At 56.2% G+C, this 18764-nt stretch overlaps 2 protein-coding genes across 4 annotated transcripts; one reads left to right on the forward strand and one right to left on the reverse strand.

Annotated features, from left to right (window-relative positions):
- Positions 1-250: 250 nt before the first annotated feature.
- SLC25A45 (solute carrier family 25 member 45) lies at positions 251-5989 on the forward strand. 3 transcript variants are annotated; one of them, XM_054570606.1, is made up of 6 exons: positions 251-320; positions 1372-1415; positions 1612-1683; positions 1987-2172; positions 4376-4634; positions 4756-5989. In XM_054570606.1, the coding sequence occupies exons 1-6, from the start codon at positions 284-286 to the stop codon at positions 5022-5024; spliced, it is 867 nt and encodes a 288-aa protein (XP_054426581.1). In that variant the 5' UTR covers positions 251-283; the 3' UTR covers positions 5025-5989. The 3 variants fall into 3 exon arrangements, with proteins under 3 accessions (XP_054426581.1, XP_054426582.1, XP_054426584.1); XM_054570607.1 differs by having other exon boundaries at positions 255-320; positions 4768-5989; XM_054570609.1 differs by lacking the exon at positions 251-320 and adding an exon at positions 486-562.
- Positions 5990-13839: 7850 nt separating this feature from the next.
- On the reverse strand, positions 13840-16517 carry TIGD3 (tigger transposable element derived 3). Its single transcript, XM_054570610.1, has 2 exons — positions 16483-16517; positions 13840-15537 (listed from the first exon to the last, which is right to left on the reverse strand). Exon 2 carries the CDS (start codon positions 15519-15521, stop codon positions 14112-14114), a length of 1410 nt encoding a protein of 469 aa, XP_054426585.1. The 5' UTR covers positions 15522-15537; positions 16483-16517; the 3' UTR covers positions 13840-14111.
- Positions 16518-18764: the final 2247 nt, after the last annotated feature.

An 18764-nucleotide genomic window follows, 5' to 3' on the forward strand; every position in this document is an offset into this window, starting at 1 on the left:
TTCAAGGGCAGCAGCGTTGGCTAGCAGGGCGGGCAGGTCGCCGTGGGCTGTCTTCCCTGCCCCACGAGATTTCACACTGTGCACCTCCTCTGGTTCGTCAGGGCCACCCAAGCTGGCTCGCTCCCCTCCGCTGGTGCCCCAGGTCTGGGCAGCGGGCCACTGCTCACCCTCCACCCAGGGTTAAACATTAGTGGGAGGTTATCGGCCCAGGTTTGGGGAGGGAGAGGGTAGAGTTACACTTTTACCAGCGGCTCCTCAGATACCAGATCCCACCTGCCGGACAATGCCTGCGGAGGAGTTCGTGGCCGGCTGGGTCTCTGGTGAGACATTTTTCCTCCTTCTGTCACATCACCCCCAGTGGCGGGTCACTTCCTGGGGAAGGTAGGGGACATAGGTGGGGCTGAGGCCAAAGTCCTGGTTCCCCTGGAGTGCCCAAAGTCAGCCATCCCAGAGCATCCTGGGAGTTGTCTGAGGGGAGAGGACAGGAAGGCACAGGTGGCAGAGTGCCCCTGCTGTGTCCCAAGGCCACACTGCCCGACACCTGCCGAGAGGGGGAGCCAAGGTGAGCGCTCTCCCTGATACACCCATAGCACCTGCACCTCAAACCCTGCTCTCCAGGCCTGCCGTGTGGGGCTCAGAAGTTCACCTTTGACCTCCCCTGCCACCCTGCATTCCCCCTGCAGCCTCTGCCCTACCTGCCAATGAACTGATGCCCAGGCCCTGAAGCCTGCTGTGCTGTGGGCCCAGCTCGGCTCCTGGGTGACATTTCTCTTAGGAGAAAGAGAGGGACGTTCTGAACCTGCCACCTGGGGATGCAACCTCTCCCAAAGCCCCAGGACCAGCCTCCGCCATAGAGGGCAAGGCCAGCAAGTGGGCAGGTAGCCGGGGCCGGACCCTCCTCCCCTGGTGCCAGCTGACAGTGGCAGAGCACCAGAGCGCAGGGCCTGGTCTGGACCAAGGCCTCAAACTGGACAGTGGTTGTGAGTCGAAGGGAGGGAAGGAAGGAAGATAAGGAAGCAGGAAGGGGTCATGTTGCCAGGGAGGCAGGGGCTATTGAGACTCCTCTAGAGGCCGTGGCCAAAGAAGCCAGACCCTCAGGGGTGGGCTCCCAGTGAGGACGCTGCATGTCTGGGGGGCCCCTGCCACCTGCACGTGTGTCCTCCAGGCAAGGATGGGGCTCCCTCCTGTTGTCCCCACACGTTGCTGGCCTAGCGCCTGGCATGCAGGAGGATCCAAGGGGGCCCGCGGAGTGTCTCGGGGCCTGGAAGAAGGCCCCCGCCTTCCAGCCTCGGGCCCTCTTCCCTCTCGGCGCCAACTTGCTTCCTTAGACGCGTGAGGGGCCTCACTTGCTGCACCTTCTTGTTACCACAGGAGCTCTGGGCTTGGTCCTGGGACACCCCTTTGACACTGTAAAGGTGAGTCTAGAGGAGGTACCCAAGGAATGGAAGATGTCACCTGAACCAAACGTCAGGACGCCCCAAGAGCAGGGCTTGGCTAGCAGAGGCCCCTCCTGCCTGTCCTGCCCTGCTGGCACCCTGCTCCCAGGGGCAGAGGCCTGAGCGGGGCTGGAGCCACGCCCGCCTGCCCACCTGCTCTGTCTTCCCCGTCCAGGTGCGGCTACAGACCCAGACCACATACCGGGGCATCATCGATTGCATGGTCAAGACTTACCGCCATGAGTCGGTGGGTGGCCTGCTTCTTCGGGATTTGGGGCGCGAGGCACGGGAGCAGTCACTACCGGCTTCCTCCTCCCGAGGCAGGGCTCTGCCCTTGCAGGACAGAAGACCCAAGTCTGGGGCCACTGGGGGCTGGGTGGCAGCTTAGAACCTCAAGGGTGGTACTGAGGCCGCCCCAGCCTCGGCCGCCGCCACCTCTGGCTGTGGCTCAGAGTGGTTTCCAGCTAGAGGAGGCCTGGCCAGGGCTGCGAGGGACAAAGGGGAGGCCCCCACATCCCTCACCCACCCTTGCACCGCCCTCTCCCTGCAGATCCTGGGCTTCTTCAAGGGGATGAGCTTCCCCATCGCCAGCATAGCTGTGGTCAACTCGGTCCTGTTTGGGGTCTACAGCAATGCCCTGCTGCTGCTCACAGCCACCTCCCACCAGGAGCGGCGGGTCCAGCCTCCAAGCTATACGCACGTGTTCATAGCCGGCTGCACCGGAGGTTTCCTGCAGGTCAGAGCGCGGCGGGGCGTCCACACTCAGGGACACAGTGATGGTCAGTTCGTTCCTTCTCCTCCCAGTCCCATCTGGTGACCCACGGCTGCCGGCCATGACCTTCCCTGTTGGCATGTGAGGCGCTGTGGGGAAATGGGCGGCCCCTGCTGAGCCCAACGACCTGGCCTGGCTGCGGGTGGCCTTCGCGCTGCAGGCCTGGAGGGGAAAGGTCCCAAAGAACAGAGGGGGCAGAAGGCAGAGAGAGCTCAGTGTGAGCAGTGGGCTGGGGGAGGCGGTGCCAAGAGGACGCCATGGAGAAGCAGCCGATGCCCCACCCTGTGGTGGTCAGGGCTGGCCCACCTCTGGAGGGCGTGCCAACCCCAGGGCTGTGGGAAGGCCTCTCCAAGGCGACCTTTCACCCCGGACAGCTGACAGCCCCCACTGAGCTCTGAGCCGGGGCTCGAGGTGGCCCTGGCCCTGCCCGAGCCGTTGCCCTGCTCAGCCCCTTTGCCCACAGCGCCCGGGTGGCTGCAGTCCGCAAGCCTGCCCAGGACCCCTCTGCCAAGTCCAGAGCGTTAATCATTAAGGAACTTCTGTCAGTTGGTCTTGGTCTTTGTTTCAGCACTTAAATGCCTGGACTTTCAGGGGAGGGAAGAGGGGCTTCCAGGAACCCAGGGGAGCCCCAGATGAACGGAGCGGGGGCCTGAGCATAGAGGCCCTGCCCCACACCCCAGCCGGACGCCTCAGGTCACCCTCTAGCTGACACCTGCCTTGATGCCCTCAACAGACTTCACGGGGCAGAGAGTAAGGACAAGGACACAGTCAGCTGGCTCACTGAGGGAAATTAATAATTCATGAGACCTCGAAAGGTCCTGCTTTTTCTTTTGCCTCTTCCTGTGCAGGGCGAAAGCCCCGAGCCCTGGCACCGCTACCCCCACCCCCAGAACAAGGAGGAGCGCGGGGTCCCTAGGCTGGACGGCCTGGCTGGGGCCCACCAGGCCCAGCCCCTCCGGCCTCCCCTCCAGCTCTTTAGAAAGCAGAACAGATAACAGTGCTGCCTGTTGGGACAGGGAGGGGACTGGGTCCAGGGACCAACTGGAGCCCAGGTTTCCTGTCAAGCCTATGACTTCAGTCTTGGAGCAAACACCATCTTAGAGCAGAGGTGGGAGGGAGAGGGGGAAGCGACTCTTTGGCTAGCACAGGGCAGGAACTGACCACTGCCTCCGTGCGCAGCAGTCGCTGTCGGCTGGCTCAGGCTGACCCTGTCAAACAGTGCGGCAGCGTCTGCTGTCCCCTCCGCCCCCGTGGGCACGGGATGGGGAGGCGAGGGCCCCTAGCCAGCACCTCCTGCCATCCTAATGGTGGCCCCGCCATTCCTCAGCCCCCAGGGGCCTGGGGCTCAGGAGCGCAGCCCCTGGAGAAGCCCTTGGCTCGGCGCCACCAGTGGGCTGCAGAGGGCGACGTCAGGGCCCCCTTCGCAGGCAGGGTCCCCGTCCACTGCCCTCCTTGCAGGGGGAAATGCCAGCAAACGTGGCCTGCCTCCCTCTAACGGTGACTGCCAGAGCCAACCGACAGCTCCTCTGCCACCAGCCACACCCGGGGCTGAGGGACTGTCCCTGCACCTTCCACAAAACAAACCACACGCACAAAGCACATGAGCCCCGAGATGCTACGCTAACCTCATTTATGACCTCGGTTCTCGCCTGAAGAGCAGATCCTGGCCTAGTTGGTTCCCTGACCCATACCTCAGCCCCTCCCCCAGCCTCCGTCCACGTCCTCCCAGTGCCCACCCTCGATCCCACTTCTACCCCAGACCTGTGTCCTGTCTGCCTCAATCAGGTGATGAGTTCTGGGACCTGCAGATCTCCCCTGTCGCCACATTCTGTTGGGACACTAGCGGCTGGGGGTTTGTGAGAGGCAGGAAGGGCTGGCCCAGCGCTTGTCCCCCTCAGGGGCCTCTGAGAGGTGTCCTGCAGGAGCTGGGGGAGGGAGGCTCTGTGAAGCTGAGAGGGGCCACGCCACTCGCTGTCAGGGGCCTGATGCCAAGGAGGGGGCCCTGGCCTGTCCCCAGCGTGGAGTGTGAAAAGCTAAGAGCTGGCAGCAGGGGCGTGAGGTCCTGCAGGAAGTTGCTGCCCTCCCCGCCCACTTGCCTTCCTCTTGTTAGGAGGAGCTGTCCCGGCCCTGGACCCCACGCAGGGCCTTCACGCTTCCTTCCCCACAGGCCTACTGCTTGGCCCCTTTTGACCTCGTCAAAGTTCGGCTACAAAACCAGACAGAGCCGAGGGCACAGCCTGGGAGCCGCCCACCCCGGTACCGGGGGCCCGTGCACTGCGCGGCCTCCATCTTTCAGGAGGAGGGGCCCTGGGGGCTGTTCCGGGGAGCCTGGGCTCTGACGCTGAGGGACACCCCCACCTTGGGGATCTACTTTGTCACCTATGAATGGCTCTGTCGCCAATCCACGCCAGAGGGCCAGAACCCCAGTAAGTCAAACAGTGTGAGAGGGTTGGGGGGCAGAGAGGAGTGGGGCGGGGAGCGGGGGAGACACGAGCAGCGGGAGGAGGTCCCTCGGTCTGACCCTGGCCTGGGCCCCCTCTGCCCCAGGCTCGACCACAGTGCTGGTGGCAGGGGGCTTTGCAGGCATTGCCTCCTGGGTTGCAGCCACCCCCCTGGACGTGATCAAGTCCCGGATGCAGATGGACGGGCTGAGGCAGAGGGCGTACCGGGGGATGCTGGACTGCATGGTCACCAGCGCCCGGCAGGAAGGGCTGGGGGTCTTCTTCCGGGGGCTGACCATCAACAGTGCGCGCGCCTTTCCTGTCAACGCCGTCACCTTCCTCAGCTACGAGTACACTCTCCATTTGTGGGGATGAGCCTGGCCAGGCACTGCCAGCGGCTGGCTCCCCAGTGGGACTGACCGGCACCCAGCTGCCCAGGATGGAGGCCGGGTTGGAAGCACCAGGTGGGGATTTGAATGCAAGAGGCTCAACCTTCCTTGTCAAGGCACCTCCCAGCCCAGAAGACGCAGATGCTGATGGGGGAACAGCACTAGGGGGCAGGCCCCCTGCCCCCGGCTCTGGGCTCTGTCCAGAATCCAAGGCTGGCCCCAGCCCCCCCCCCGTAGCGCTTGCCTCGATTCCTTTGTAAACCGCCTAACCAGTGGTGCTGGTGACATTCCGGCCCCCGTCCTGTGACTTTAGCCTGTAAGAGCTCTAGCCTCTACTCGCTGCCTGGGTGCTCACCATCCCCTGGGCTCCAGAGGCAGCATCCTCCTTCGCTTCCCCCGCCCCCGCCCCACACACACACCTCTCCCTGTCTGACTTGAGAGCAGCCTTTACATCTCCTGGGCTTCAGAATCCTTCAATGACTCCCATCGCACTCAGGGAAAAGCCCAAACACCCCCGCCCCCGCTTCCCCACCGACCAGGCATCCCCCTGCCCATGAGCTCTCCTGCTGGTGGAGAACAAGCCATGCCTGCTCCTGCCTTAGCCTACGCTCCATCCCCTGGCCCTTACTGAGGGGTCCCCCCACCATCCCCTGGGCTGGGCCCGCTCCCAGACCCTGGCTGAGCACTGTCCCCTCCGCCTACCCCAGCCTGATCCCCTGCTCACCTGGATCGTGGTCCTCATCCTTGTCATGGTGGCTGCTTGACTTCTCTGCTCCCCCATTAAACTGCGAGCTCCTTGAGGTCTGTGGTCGCACATCTGCTCATTTCCCGGCTCAGAGCCTGGTGCTCGAAGCAGCCCGGTAAATGCCTGTTGAATGAGGTGGCGTTGCACTCCCGGCCTCTCTCCCGACTCCAGCCACCCCACCTGCTTCCTTGGTGCAGACCCTTCCCCACCGCTCCCCCAACCCTTCACTGAGAGGTTAGCCTAGCCCGGGCCATCCCGTGGAGGGGTGCTAGATGTCGGGGGCGTCTGCCTGGCCCGCTCCTGTGCACGGCACGAGTTTACTTACCTCAGTTGCAAAGTGGGCATTAAAAACTGGCTAAGTGGGTTCGTTTAATTGGCAATAAAGCTGAGCAGAGTTTGTACCCACTAATATCCTTATCTGGTCTGAGCTCAACCTGGGGTCACCTGCTGGTGACCTGCGTGCCTGGAATCCCTGCCATTCCTGGGCGCTCCCTGTGAAACCAGTCACAGCATTCTAATCGCCCTTGACAGGGGAGGCAGCCTCCACTCAGACAGTACGTAGCCCCTCCCAGGTCACACAGTTGTCACGTCACACAACTTGCCCGGGTACCTCTGAGCCCCCAACCCCAGAGCTCGGCCGCTACCCAGCTCTCCCTAGGGGCTGCCATGGTCTCCCACGAATCACCTCTGTTCACATTCACCGGGTAGGCCCGCCAGCCTCAGCCCTGGCCTGCGCTCATCGAGCTGTCTGTCCCTCCCGGGTTTGTGGGCCGCAGACTGCAGGCGGTGCCCCGAGTCATTCTCCCTTCTCCTGTCGTCGCATCGTCGCCACAGGGCACGTGGCTGCTGAGCCAGGCTGCGTGTGTCAACCTCCCCGGCAGCTTGGTGGGGCGCCATGCCTGGGGTCTTGCTGGAGGAATGTGCGATGCGGGCACATTGCCTGTCACTTGCTTTCAAGGATCTCCCTCTCTGTTGGCTGAAATGGTGACCCGGCAAGGACTGCTGAGGATGCAGGAGGTGCCCCACGGGCCCTGAACCTGGGTGACTGCTGCTTTGTGATATCTCTTTGCTGCAACAGTTTTGCCTTCATTCTAACTCCCGGGGCAGGGGAGGGTCTGGGAGTTCTGTGGTCGAGGTGCTCCCAGCCCAGTCAGTGGAGCTGTGGCATCAGGACCTCCTGCAGCTGGTTAGGAATGAAGCCCAGACCCCACCGGACCAAGCGAGTCAGAACATCCAAGGCTACAGCCCAGGAACCTGCGTCCTACGATCCAAAGCTCTCCCGTGACCGTTACGCATGAAATGGTGTTCAGGCTGCTCCTAACAGCAGAATGTGCTGCCCTTTCAAGTAAGGAAGTGGTGAGTCCCGGGGAAGTGGCCTGAGCTCCCCGCGCTGGCGGCCTGTGCTCCTGCACAGCTGCAGGAGGCCTGTTCCCGGGATAGAAAAACAGGGTCTGCCTGAGCCAGTCACTGTCCTTTCTGTGCCTGTTTCTTCCGAGATCCCATTCGACACAGGTCAGCCCATGGGCCACGGTGGCTCTCCAACACCCCTGCAGTGGCACAAATTTTGGGCTGGACATGGCAGTCATTGGAACGCCTCAGAACAGTCTGTGGCTGGAAGGGAGCCAAGAGCGTGCATGTGAAAGAGGAAGTGGCTCTTACAACCCAGGCCAAGAAGGGACAGGAGGTCAGGGTGGCTCTCTGAAGTTTGCCATCTCTTACCCTATGACCGGTTAGCAAGAGAATAAAATATGAAAATCCTTTTTTGATTTTGTTGGCGTATTGATTTCACCCATCAGCCTGCCTCTGCACCGTCTGGGCCTGCGCTTCTGTTTTCCGTCCCTGGTTCTCTCCACACCATCTCGGGAGGGGGCTGGCTGGAGCTCCCCTGCTCTGAGCCCCTCATCAGAACCGGAGAGCACGGGCCTCATGCGGTCCCTCCCACTAGTCTGGCGTCAGGGCAGGGCCGCAGTGAGGGGAGGGTTAAGCGTGGTGTGAGCAGGGAGAAACCAGGTCGCTCTTTGGGAGGCCCCGGGAGGCCCCAGCTCAATAGCTTGGGAAGGAGGGTGGAAAGACAAACAAAGTCAGGCAGGAAATGGTGGATATGTTTACTGATTTTTTTTTTTTTTTTTTTTTTTAGCGAGAGAGGAAGGGAGAGAGAAAGAGAAACATCGATGTAAGAGAGAAACATCAATCTAGGACCACGCTCTAACCAACTGCCCCGCCTGGCCAGGGCATGGCTGAAGATATATATTTTTTAAAGATTTTATTTATTATAGAGAGAGGGGAAGGAAGGAAGAGATGGAGAGAGACATCAATGTGTGAGAGATACATTAATTGGTTGTCTCCTGCATGTCCTGCTACTGGGGACCTGGCCTGCAACCCAGACCTGTGCCCTGACTGGGAACCAAACCTGCAACTTTTTGGTTTTCAGGCTGGCACTCAATCACCAGCCAGGGCTGAAGATATTTTTAAAAGCAAGATGTTTTTTACATCAGCAGCCTTTCATAATATGCATGTTACGTTAAGTTCCTTCAGCAATGAACAGATGCTATTAGAGGTCATCACTATTCTAGAGAGTCATTAAGACAGAAGGAATCTCTAAGAACTAGGAAACAGTCGATCAACTGCTTTGAGCTTGAAAACGGGGCTGGTGTCTGAGGGTCACGTGTAAAGGGCTCATAACCTGGGCAAACACGTCCAAGGTGTCTCATTGGACTCGTGTTGTCAAGCAACATATGTACTTGTTTTCACAGCAGCGGTCACAGTAGGAGAAATTACAGGAGACTAACCTATGAGTTTAGTGACACTAAGGCTACATGTGCAGGTAAAGGGGATACGACAATCTCGGGGTGATTCTGGCGTAGATCACTATTACCAGACACACTAAACAGCTGAGTTTAGTTTTAGTTCAGTTTCATTAAGAGAAGTCATTCTTAATTGGTGTCTCCGGCCTGACCACTGTCCCAAGCTCAAGGTCTATACTGCCACCTCTGGTCACAGGGCCTTGCGCATCCCCATGGCACCTGCCCAGATGTCTCAAAGAGGCTTTCCCTCTCCCCTTCTCTTGCTTCAAAGGAGTCTCCAATTGCTGTTAACCAGCTCCTAAGTTTCCTAGGCCTTGCTCCCTTCTTCCCAGTCCTGACACAGGCACATCTCAGAGATATCGTGGCCTTGGTTCCAGACCACTGCATGCAGCCACTATCACAACAAAGCGAGTCATATGAGCTTTTTGGTTTCCCAGTGCGCACAAAAGTTACGTGTATGTGATATTGTAGTCTATTGTGTGCAATAACAGCATTATGCCTTAAAAAAATGCACATAACTTAATTAAAAAGTATCTTCTTCTAAAAAATATGATCCTCTGAGCCTTTAGCAAGTTTTAGTCTTTTTGCTGGTAGAGGGTCTTACCTTCAATTTGTAAAAAGAGCAACATCTGCTAAGCACAATGAAGTGAAGCACAATAAAGCGAGGTGTGCCTGTACTAGCAGCCCTGGTCCTGTCCTGCATTTGGACAAACTTTTTCAGATGCAGCTCTGCTCAAGTCACCGTACTCCTCCTGGCCCCCTCGATGGCTTCCCATTATTCTGAGGGATCAGAGCAAGCTCCTTCCACAGGCTCCAAGGCCCCAGGACAGTCAATGTCTCATGGTTCCTTAAGCATGCGAGCTTCTTTCCTACCCCAGGACATGTGCACGTGCTGGTCTCCCTGCCTGTGTGCCTCCCGCTCATCCTTCAGCTCTGTTCAATTTCACTTCCTCAGTGAAACTTTCCACAACCCCTCTCTTTAGCTCTGTTCCTTTTGGCTTAGATGCACCTGGAAGGCTTGTTAAACTACACATTGCTTAGTCCCACCTGAGTTTCTGATTCAGTAGGTTTGGGGAGGGTCTGAGAACTTGCGTTTCATTAAGGTCCCAGATGCTGTGGGCCACAGTTTGAGAACCACTGGCTTGTGCTTTCATGTCCTCTGCTTTCCAGTCTGTACGCATATACTTTCATTTGTGTGGCTCTTTGATTACAATCGTCTCTCCTCTAAACTATGGGCTCCATGAAGCAGAGACCTTGACTCTTTTTGCTCATCATCAGTGAAGCTCTAGCTGTCATACAGAGGTGCTCCATAAAGTTTTGAACAAGCGAATGAATGAATGAATGAATGAATGAAAACTGGTCTTCCTGACTTCCCCTCTGTCAGGCCGGCGCTCTAGACTTTCTGTAGAGCCCTCCTCTCATAAAGCAATTAGACTCCAGATCCAACACAACAGACATAATTTAAGAACCTAACTTTGCAAATAGTCCTAAGGACCCCTTCAAAACAAGAAGGCCAGTATAAACTAGGTTGTCTCCAAAGCTTCTTTTGGAGCAAATTCTAACGCCATGACCTTGAAGATTAAGGAACCACATGGAAGAGAGGACTAGGTAGATCTTGAGTCCCAGCTGAACCCAAGCCTCATTGTCAGGATCCAGGAAGGGGCTACATTTTTAGTAAAAGCGCAGAACAGGAAACGTCCACCCATCAGTGTAGGGAACCTACAAAGAAATCTGCCTCTTCCCCTGTGGTGGAAAAAAAATAAGAATAAGATCGGCTTCCCTGGGAACCAGTTATCAACCACGTATATGCCTATTCGCCATACTACCCTTCCCGTCTGGGACACGTTCCTTCCAGAAATTAATTTATCATGATGTTAGCGCCCCCTCGTGTCTGGTAGGAGTAACTACATTTTTCTAAGGAAGTACCCTAAATCAAGACCTACAGGTTTTTCGAAATTAAGAGCAACCAATTAAAAATTCGCACAACAAAAGTTACCAGACCTACCTGGAAAATCGCCACCATAAACTAAAGCATCAGTAGAAACAAAAGCAACAGATTTTGCACCCCCAAGCATTTCAGATATTACGTTTACCAGATACAGAATGTAAAATAACCATACAAAAATATTTAAATATATAAAGGAATTAAAAGAGAAGAAACAAGACAGTATAAAAATTATTATATGTATTTGGAAAAAAACAAAAAAATAGTCACAGCTGAAGAGAAATGGAAGGTAGATGAGAAGAAATTCCTGAGAGGGGAGTGCAGAGGTGAAAGCAGACGGGACCCATCTTTCTGCCTGTGGGCTCTCTCACTCAGTCCCCATCTTCTCAAGACCGAGGATGAGGACTCTCTCTGCCGTATGCGTAGTGCTTAAAATAGCGCCTGGCCAGCGGAAAGCACTCTCTGAACATTAAGTTGGTTAATCCTCATGACGGACCTATATTGTCAGTCACTTGCTATTTCTCCCTCTGGGTCATAAGTACCTGGAAACAGGGACGGCATCTTATTCACTTGTGCTGCCCTGGAGCCTTGTGTGCCTCCTGAACATAGAGGGTGTTCATTACAGGCTTGTAAAGAAACTGAACTAATGTACATACATTTTTGGGGGCCACCTCTTACTTTGCATGTGGCAGTACCTGCAAGACTGGATAGGACTGCCTGACCTTGATTTTAAAAAGAGAAGCCACCTGTTGGGAGGAGGCCTCTTCTATTCCCTCGCCCCATCACACCTGATGCCCTGCCCACGAGGAAGTCCCACCAACTCAGTAGCTTCCTGACTTCGTTTCCTGGTTCCCACTTTTGCTCCCCACCTCCCCATGTTTTTCACACAGCAACCAAAATCGGACTTTTTAAAACATAAAACATATCTTCTTCCTCCTTTGTCTAAATCTGCCACCACGCCCAAGATAACTTCCTGTCTCACTTAGAATGAAATTGAAGTCCTGTCAGCTCAAAGGCCCGGCCTTCCTCTCTGCCCCGCTCCTCTCCTTGTCCCTCTCTTTCAGGTGCCGGGATGTCTTTCCGTTTCTTAATTCTGTTCTTTCTGATCTTAGATATTTGCACCTACTGTTTCCTTGGCAGAGGCCACTCTTCCTTTGGAAGAATGAGTGTTTCCTTCTAAACTTTCACGACTTAGCCCAAACGTCGTTTCCCTGACTCCCGTCACAGTTGCTCCCCATGGCAACATTATTTTATTTTCACCCAGCACTAATCGGTATCTAAAATTACTGTGGTTATTTGTGTACCTGTGCATCTTCATCTGCCGCTCCTGGAAGGTAAGGGATCCTCTGCCTCGTTCAGCACTAGCTTAGGGTCCTAGAACTGGGCCTGCCCCTCAAGCCAGACATTCAGTAAGCACTGCTTGAATGAGCCACCTAAGTCGCCTGCGGATAGGCAGAGTGTGATACGTGATAACAATGCAAGAAGGGGAGAGATTTCCTGGGGAGGGGCAGGGATGGGCGGGGTGGGGGGAGCTCTGGGAAGAAGTCAGCACTAAAACAGGATTCTGCTCTAACAGGAATATGACAGCCGAGGACAGAGAGCTCATCTGTCCTCTCTCTGTTATTTTGCTCAGGACTTCAAAGATTGTATAATTTTGGTTTCAACGTTTAAAAAGATATGTCAGAACCAGGATGAGTTCAGAAAAAGGGCAATTTAAGAGACTATAAATTAGGAAAAATAGAATCTGTGAAGAAAGGCTAAATCATTTGGGATCTCAGGCTAGAAAAGGCAGGCCGGCCAGCAGCTTCAGAGCTGTTTAAAAGGGGACCATCCTCATTGTCCAGCTGCTGGGTGTTGAGGTGGTCAGTTAGGACAAGTCAGGCAGCCCTTTTTTGCTTACTGTGACCGTGCAAGCCAGAGGCAGAAAGTCACTGCCTCCCCAGGGTCCCACTTTCCCCAGTGGAACAGCACCGGCGAGGGTCACATGACATGGGGGGCCAACTGGGGATTGTCCCACTGTCAGGAACCCCTGAATAAAAGGCTCCTGCCTCTTTAAGCGTGGTGGACCAGGGAAGGGAGAGAGAGGAGAGCCAGGGATACAAGGTCCTGCGACAAAGTGGAGAGGGCGGCTCAGTGGGGCACATAGCAAGTGCTATGCGGTGGCCCCTGGAAGGAGGTGCCTGGGCTCTGAATGCAGGCAGCAGCGGGGCTGCTGTGGGTGGCCTGAGTCCTTGACAGCTACGCCCTCCACGAAACTGCACGCTTGGGCTAAGTGGCTGCTTGTGGTCAGCCTGAACACGTAGGAGTTTGGCCTGGAGCTGGGCTTCTCACCAGTCAGAGTCTGTCTGTGTCCAAAGCCCACCTCCTTCCCAGGAAAAACCATCCTCTACCCACCCCACTCCCACGATCTGGCTCAGGCTTCACCATCTCTGAACCAGTCGGAGTCTCTCTGTCTCTCGGTCTCACATCTTTGACCTGCCTCCACATCTCAGTTTTCTTGAACCCCACAAATGGCCTGTCATTCTCTAGCTGAAACCTTTTGGGGTGCCGCACCACCAAGCTCGGTGGGCTAATAGCTCCTCCTGCTCCTGGGGCCTTCTCGTGGCTCTGGCGAGAATGCCTGACTTGGCACCTGCCGCCCCTTGGCCGGAACTATGCTTCCCACTCCTGTCTGTCCTTCAAGCTGCAGCTCAAAACTCACCTCCTCCAGGAAGTCTTCCAGGCTCTATAGGGCCTTAGCACTTTGCACATAATCACAGTCCATTGTCATTGTCTGGAAGGTCCTGCCCAGCAGGGACATCATCTTTACAATCTTGTCACACAAGCCTTGCTGGAGAGATATTGTGGAATGATCAAGTGAATGACAGAAAAAAACAACCAACCAACGAAAAGAACCAGTGACTATTCCAAGTTCTGGCTCTTTTCCGTTTCCCTAGTGTGTCCCTAGCCTGCCCCTCCTACTGACAACTCCTCTCCTCCCGCAATCTGAGAGTGCAGTTAGCAGAGCAGCAGCATTCCAGGGCAGTCCCTGGGACCCGTCTGGGCGCTGACAAGGAGTCCCCAGACCCTGGGAGTCCTTCCTGCTGGCATCCTGGAAGAAGGCAGTCCCTATGGTCACCTGCAGACAGCTCCAGATGGCTGTGTGGTGGCAACCCTCAGCAATCAAGTTAAAAATCTGAGTTGAAAGTTTCTACCCTTTTCCCCTGAAAATTACACCCTGGCCTCTTTTCTGATTAAAAACTTTATTTTCAGAAGCAGAACCGTTTTTGACAGAGTTCAAATCATCGGCCTGTCTGTAATGCCCGAATTTCACCTGCCCAAGTCCCAGCCTCCCTTGAGGCTCAGAAACTGCCCAGCCTGGCCTCGCTCACCCAGGGGACGCCTTTGGATGTCTCTTCTCTGGGCTCGGGTGACTTTCGCTCAGAGTTTAGGCTTCGTCTCCCAACTTGTCTCCCTTCTACACCTTTCACAAAAGCCCCATTTCAACCTGAAAGAGACCGGCCTCCCACCCGCCTTCTGTGAGAGGGCGTTTCCACGGGAAACAGGATGCGAGGGGGCTCTGGCGAGGAGCAGGGCCCTTCACAGGCAGCAGAGCCGCTCAACCTCCTCCTCACAGGCGTAGAACTTCTCAAATAGCTCAGGGGAGGTGCTGTTGCACTCGAACCACCTCCTCAGGGTGCCCAGGGCCCGGAGGGCGTCGGCTTTGGTGGGCAGGGGCTCGAAGCCATCCCCCCCAGCCCCCTCCCCGTCTTCAGCACCCATCTCCTCTTTGCACACTCCAGACACGGGCTCCTCGCCCTCCAGGTCCACAAAGCGGGAAAACTCCTCGAGGCTCAGCCCACTGGGCACTGGTGGCATCTCAGAGGCTTTGTCCGAGCACAGGGGCATTTTGCAGGGAGCTAGCCCTTCCTGAAGGAAGCTGCTTACAATGAACTGGGGAGGAACCTTGGCCCAGGCTGCCGCCGCCATGTGCAGAGTGTCCAGCACCGTGATGCCGGCCCCAGCCTCAGCCAGCGACGTGCCAGCCCTCTTGCTCTGGGCAGCCGCCAGCTTGCCCAGCAGACGGTGCCGGTAATGGGCCTTAAAGGCCCGGACCACAGAGCTGGGTAGAGAAGGTGTGGTGCCAGCGGTAGGAAGAGGCAGGAGCCTCACGTGGCAGAGCCCAGGCAGGACTGCCAACTCCTCCACCACCTGGGCAGCCAGCAGCAAGGCTACCTGTCGGCCCTGCCTCCCCATGTCCCGGTCAAACTGTGCCAGCCACTCTGACCAGGGGATGCCCACGTCAGGGTGGTAGGAGGCAGGCAGGGCCTCACTGCTGACCCCAAAGAAGCACCTTGGTGCAGCCTGGAGACCACTGACCAGCACCCGTCGCTTCTCTGTGCCCCTGCTGTTGGCACACAGCAGCACTTGCACTTGATCACCAGCACCTAGTCTGCCAGGCACTGCTCGATACAGCAAGGGCACTTCAGCACAGCCAAAAACGTCCTCTGCAGAGAAGTCTTTAAGAGAAAGAGGCAGCTGGGATGTGAGGCCTGGGGGAGGTGGCTCAGGGGGGAACGGAGGTGCTAGTACATGGCGGGCACCAAAACCCACATTGTTTCGGCGTTTCCAACGGACCAGCCAGCCAATGCTAGGCACAAAATCCTGGCCCAAGATGTCGGCCAGCTCCTTGGCTTTGTGGAGCAGCATAGGCCCCGTCACGTCCCAGGCCTTGGCCCGAGCAATGTGGTACCAGCAGAGCAGAGCCTCGTCGATGCCGCTGTACTTGGACTCGCGCTTGCGTTTGCGCTCCCGGTTGGCTGTGCCACTGCACCAGTCCGCCAGCAGCTTCTCCTTATTCTTGCAGATGCGTGAGATCTGTGGCTGGGAGACCTGGAAGCGCCGGGCCACCTCCGACTGGGACATCTTGGACTCATCCAGGAGTTCCAGCACCTGGATCTTCTCGGCCAGGGATAGAGCATGAAGCTTCTTCTTGCTGCTCAGCTCCATGGCTTCTCCAGGGCACCTGTGCAGGAGAAAACAGTGAGAGGGGTTCTGACCGCTGAGGTCAGGCAGCACAGGAGAGGAGCACCGTAAGGAAAGGAGAATCTGAAAGGAAAGGGAAATCGGCTGGTATGTGGTAGAGACCACGGGGAACTGGATCGCCTGGGAAAGGGTGAGAGGGGACACGGGGTAGGACGTGTGAGGGCTGGGCTGAAAGAGGAAGGGAGGCGGCTCGGCTGAGTGAGCAGTGGGCTGAGCACTGACCAGGGATGCCAGGGCAGAGCTGGGGAGAAGGCGGCTCACTGGTCAGAGGAGAGGGGAGTCTGGTCAGGGGGTTGGCATAATTGGGGCAGAAGTATGAATAGTGTGGATGGGACAGCTGCAGAGATAGCAAAAGAGTTTGGACTGGGGGGGACATGAGGCTGGGGCTGAGTGGCCCTGGTGTAGGGATAATCAGGGCTGGGGGAGGGGGAGGGGGATGACGACCTGGGCTGGATTTAGATGAAGATCTTAGAAGACGGGTGGTGTTGTGGATGAACAGAGTTGAGGTGACAGGTGTACAGACGACAAAGAAGCATGGATGGGGCTGAAGGAGATCTCATTTGGTGCTGAGTCCCCAGAAGGTAAGGTGAGAGGCGGGGAATGGGGGCATGTCAGGTCTGGAGAGTAAATGGGAGCACAGGGCCTAGAAGGCAGGTGCACAAGCGACTGAGGACAAGAAGGGTGAGGAGACCACGGGTAGCGCGAAGGGCGGGCTGTCTCTAGCAGGTAAGGTGGTGGCCTGGGACGGGTATCACGGCACAAGCAAGAGCGCCCGAGACCCAGGCGGGCCGGGAACCGATCTCCGCAACCTGACGGACCTCTGCCCACCTAGACGCGGGGCCCGTCCTTGGGGAGGACCCGGGAGCTCCCCGCCGGGGCTCCCCGCCTGGCCTCCCCGCCTTCCGGCCTCCCGCTCCGCACCCACCTCAGGCGCTCGTCCCGCAGCTCCCGCCCTGCCTTGGCCCGTCTCCTGAGTCCCAGTCCCGGCGGCGACGGGAGAGTACGGGAGAGACGAGTGCCTCGACCCGGAGGGCGGAGCGGGCTGGGGGGCCGCGCTGACGGCGGGCACCGGACGCGCGCACAGCAGGACCCGGTGGGCGCCCCCCGCGCCGGGCTTTCTCCCGGCTGGGAACACCGCCTTGCTGCCGCCTTGCTCCCACCCGCCGGCCCCGCCTAGGACCAATCAGATTGGCCTTGAGCGGCGATCGGTCCCGCCCCCAGCTAAGTCTCATTGGACATCGCGGAAGAGGCGGTTCGTCGAGCTCTCTGGGGGCGGGGCTTCCAGCGCGCTCTTGGAACCGAGTCAGAGCCCGGACCCCGCCAGAGTCCGCGCGGCGCCTCTAGCAGCTGGGGACCTGGCCCGCAGGGGCCTGACAAGCCTCGGGACCGCGTGGGGTCCAGAGAGCAAACCAGGTGTCCCAAGACCTTCCCGGCCTCAGCTTCCTCATCTACCAAACAGGGCTAATGATCCTCACGAAGCGGTTTTGAGAAAATGGAAGCAAGCAGTTATGCTACACAAAAGACGTTACCATGGACAGCGCTGGCCTCCCGTCGCAACCCGGCTAGGAAGAAACTAGGGCCAGTTCTGATTTAGGGCGAGTAGGGGCTAATTTTTACTAGTTTTATAACTGAATGAAGGTTGGGCTGCCTGCTGCTTAGAAAGCCAATCCGGAGAGGCAGGTGCTGACGTGAAGGAAAGCGGTTTTTAGGTGCCAGCAACCTGGAAGATGAGGGACTCTTGTTTCAAAGCCCATCTCGGCATCTCAGGTGTCCTGGCTAGTTTATGTAGGAAAACCGTTAAGAATAGGGAAGCTAAGGAATTTCTGGCGACGTGCAGTTTCTCAGCTCTACTCTTGGGTGGTTTCAATGTTATCTCCTGTGTGCGTCATCATGTAGTTTCTTTGCTCCATTTGCAGTTTCATTGCTGATATCTGGGGACAGGACGTCCGGGCAGCATTTCTGTTGGTTCTGATATGAGTCGCTGACGTTTGCACATTTCTTTGTGGTCAGGGCCATTCCTTGGTTAAGCAGGAGATGCAACTGCTGATGTCTATAAAATACTTACAAGGAAAGTTTCAATCATGAATCTTCTATGAGGTTATTTATACAGCCTATTCTATAATTACCACCTGGTTATGTTTACTGTTAGTTTTGGTGTCCTTTGGCAAGATTCATTTCTAAACCCAAGATACAGTAATCACTCCCTTCCTTAGTAAACTTCAGTTCTACGTGTTCTATGCAATTACACGTAGACACCTTAGCCTGGGGTCCACGGCTCCCAGCTCCCAACTTCACCTGCTTTCCAGCCTCCCTTCTTTCATCCCCTCACAGCTCTGACTGGAAGGCCTGGCCGCAGACCTGAGTCCCCGCCTCTCTCTGCCTTTCCCATAGGCTTCCCTCTCCCCTTGAGTCCTGCCCCCATCAGCCTTCTGTGTTCCATCCTAAATCTCACCTCCTGCAAACCCTTTCCATATTCCTCTCTTATGCTTGCTATATTCTCTTTTACATTTTTCTTTTCTGACCCTTAGACTACTCAAAGGACCATCGCTTTACTCCCTCTACTCCTGGCCTACTTCTGTGTGAAAGCATGACAGCAGCCACGTTCTTTTCCTAACACAATTCCCAACCCAGAGCAGTCTTGCTTACTGAAGGCAGTGGCCCAGGATGCTGCCTTCCATTACGTAACAGTGGCTTTCAAGGCTGTTCCAGAGAACTCTATAAAGATATTTTGAGGGTTCATACCTGATTTCAAATATTTAAAAATTTTTAATAACTTCAAAACACTCGTGAGGTATGTAAGATGCACTATGGAAGCTGTTAAATGTTGGCTCAGGGAAAGAAAACTCATTTTTGTGCACATAACCATGCCCAAAGGCAGGCTGCAGTCTTGCACTGCCGGCTGAGTTCACGCACACTGCTCTCAGACACCAGGCAAGCACAGTTGTGTCTCTGCTCCTCATGCTCATTATTCAATACAAAGAACTCATGTGTCCCATTGTGATGGTATTAGTTTTCCTATGTCATTCTCTTTATTATTTACAGAGTAAACTTCTGGACCCATTTTAAGTATCTTGAATTCCAAGGTCAACTGTTAGATACTTTTAGCTGAATTTTCTCCAAAGCAACCAAAATACAGAAATAAAAAAAGATGCTGAAGTTGACTTTAAATTTTGTATTAATTAAAACTTCACTGTTCTTTATAACAAG

The sequence above is a fragment of the Pteronotus mesoamericanus genome, unplaced genomic scaffold (assembly GCF_021234165.1).
Source record: "Pteronotus mesoamericanus isolate MK-2021 breed Mesoamerican mustached bat unplaced genomic scaffold, CSHL_Meso_final contig_214, whole genome shotgun sequence".
NCBI classification, from domain to species: domain Eukaryota; kingdom Metazoa; phylum Chordata; class Mammalia; order Chiroptera; family Mormoopidae; genus Pteronotus; species Pteronotus mesoamericanus.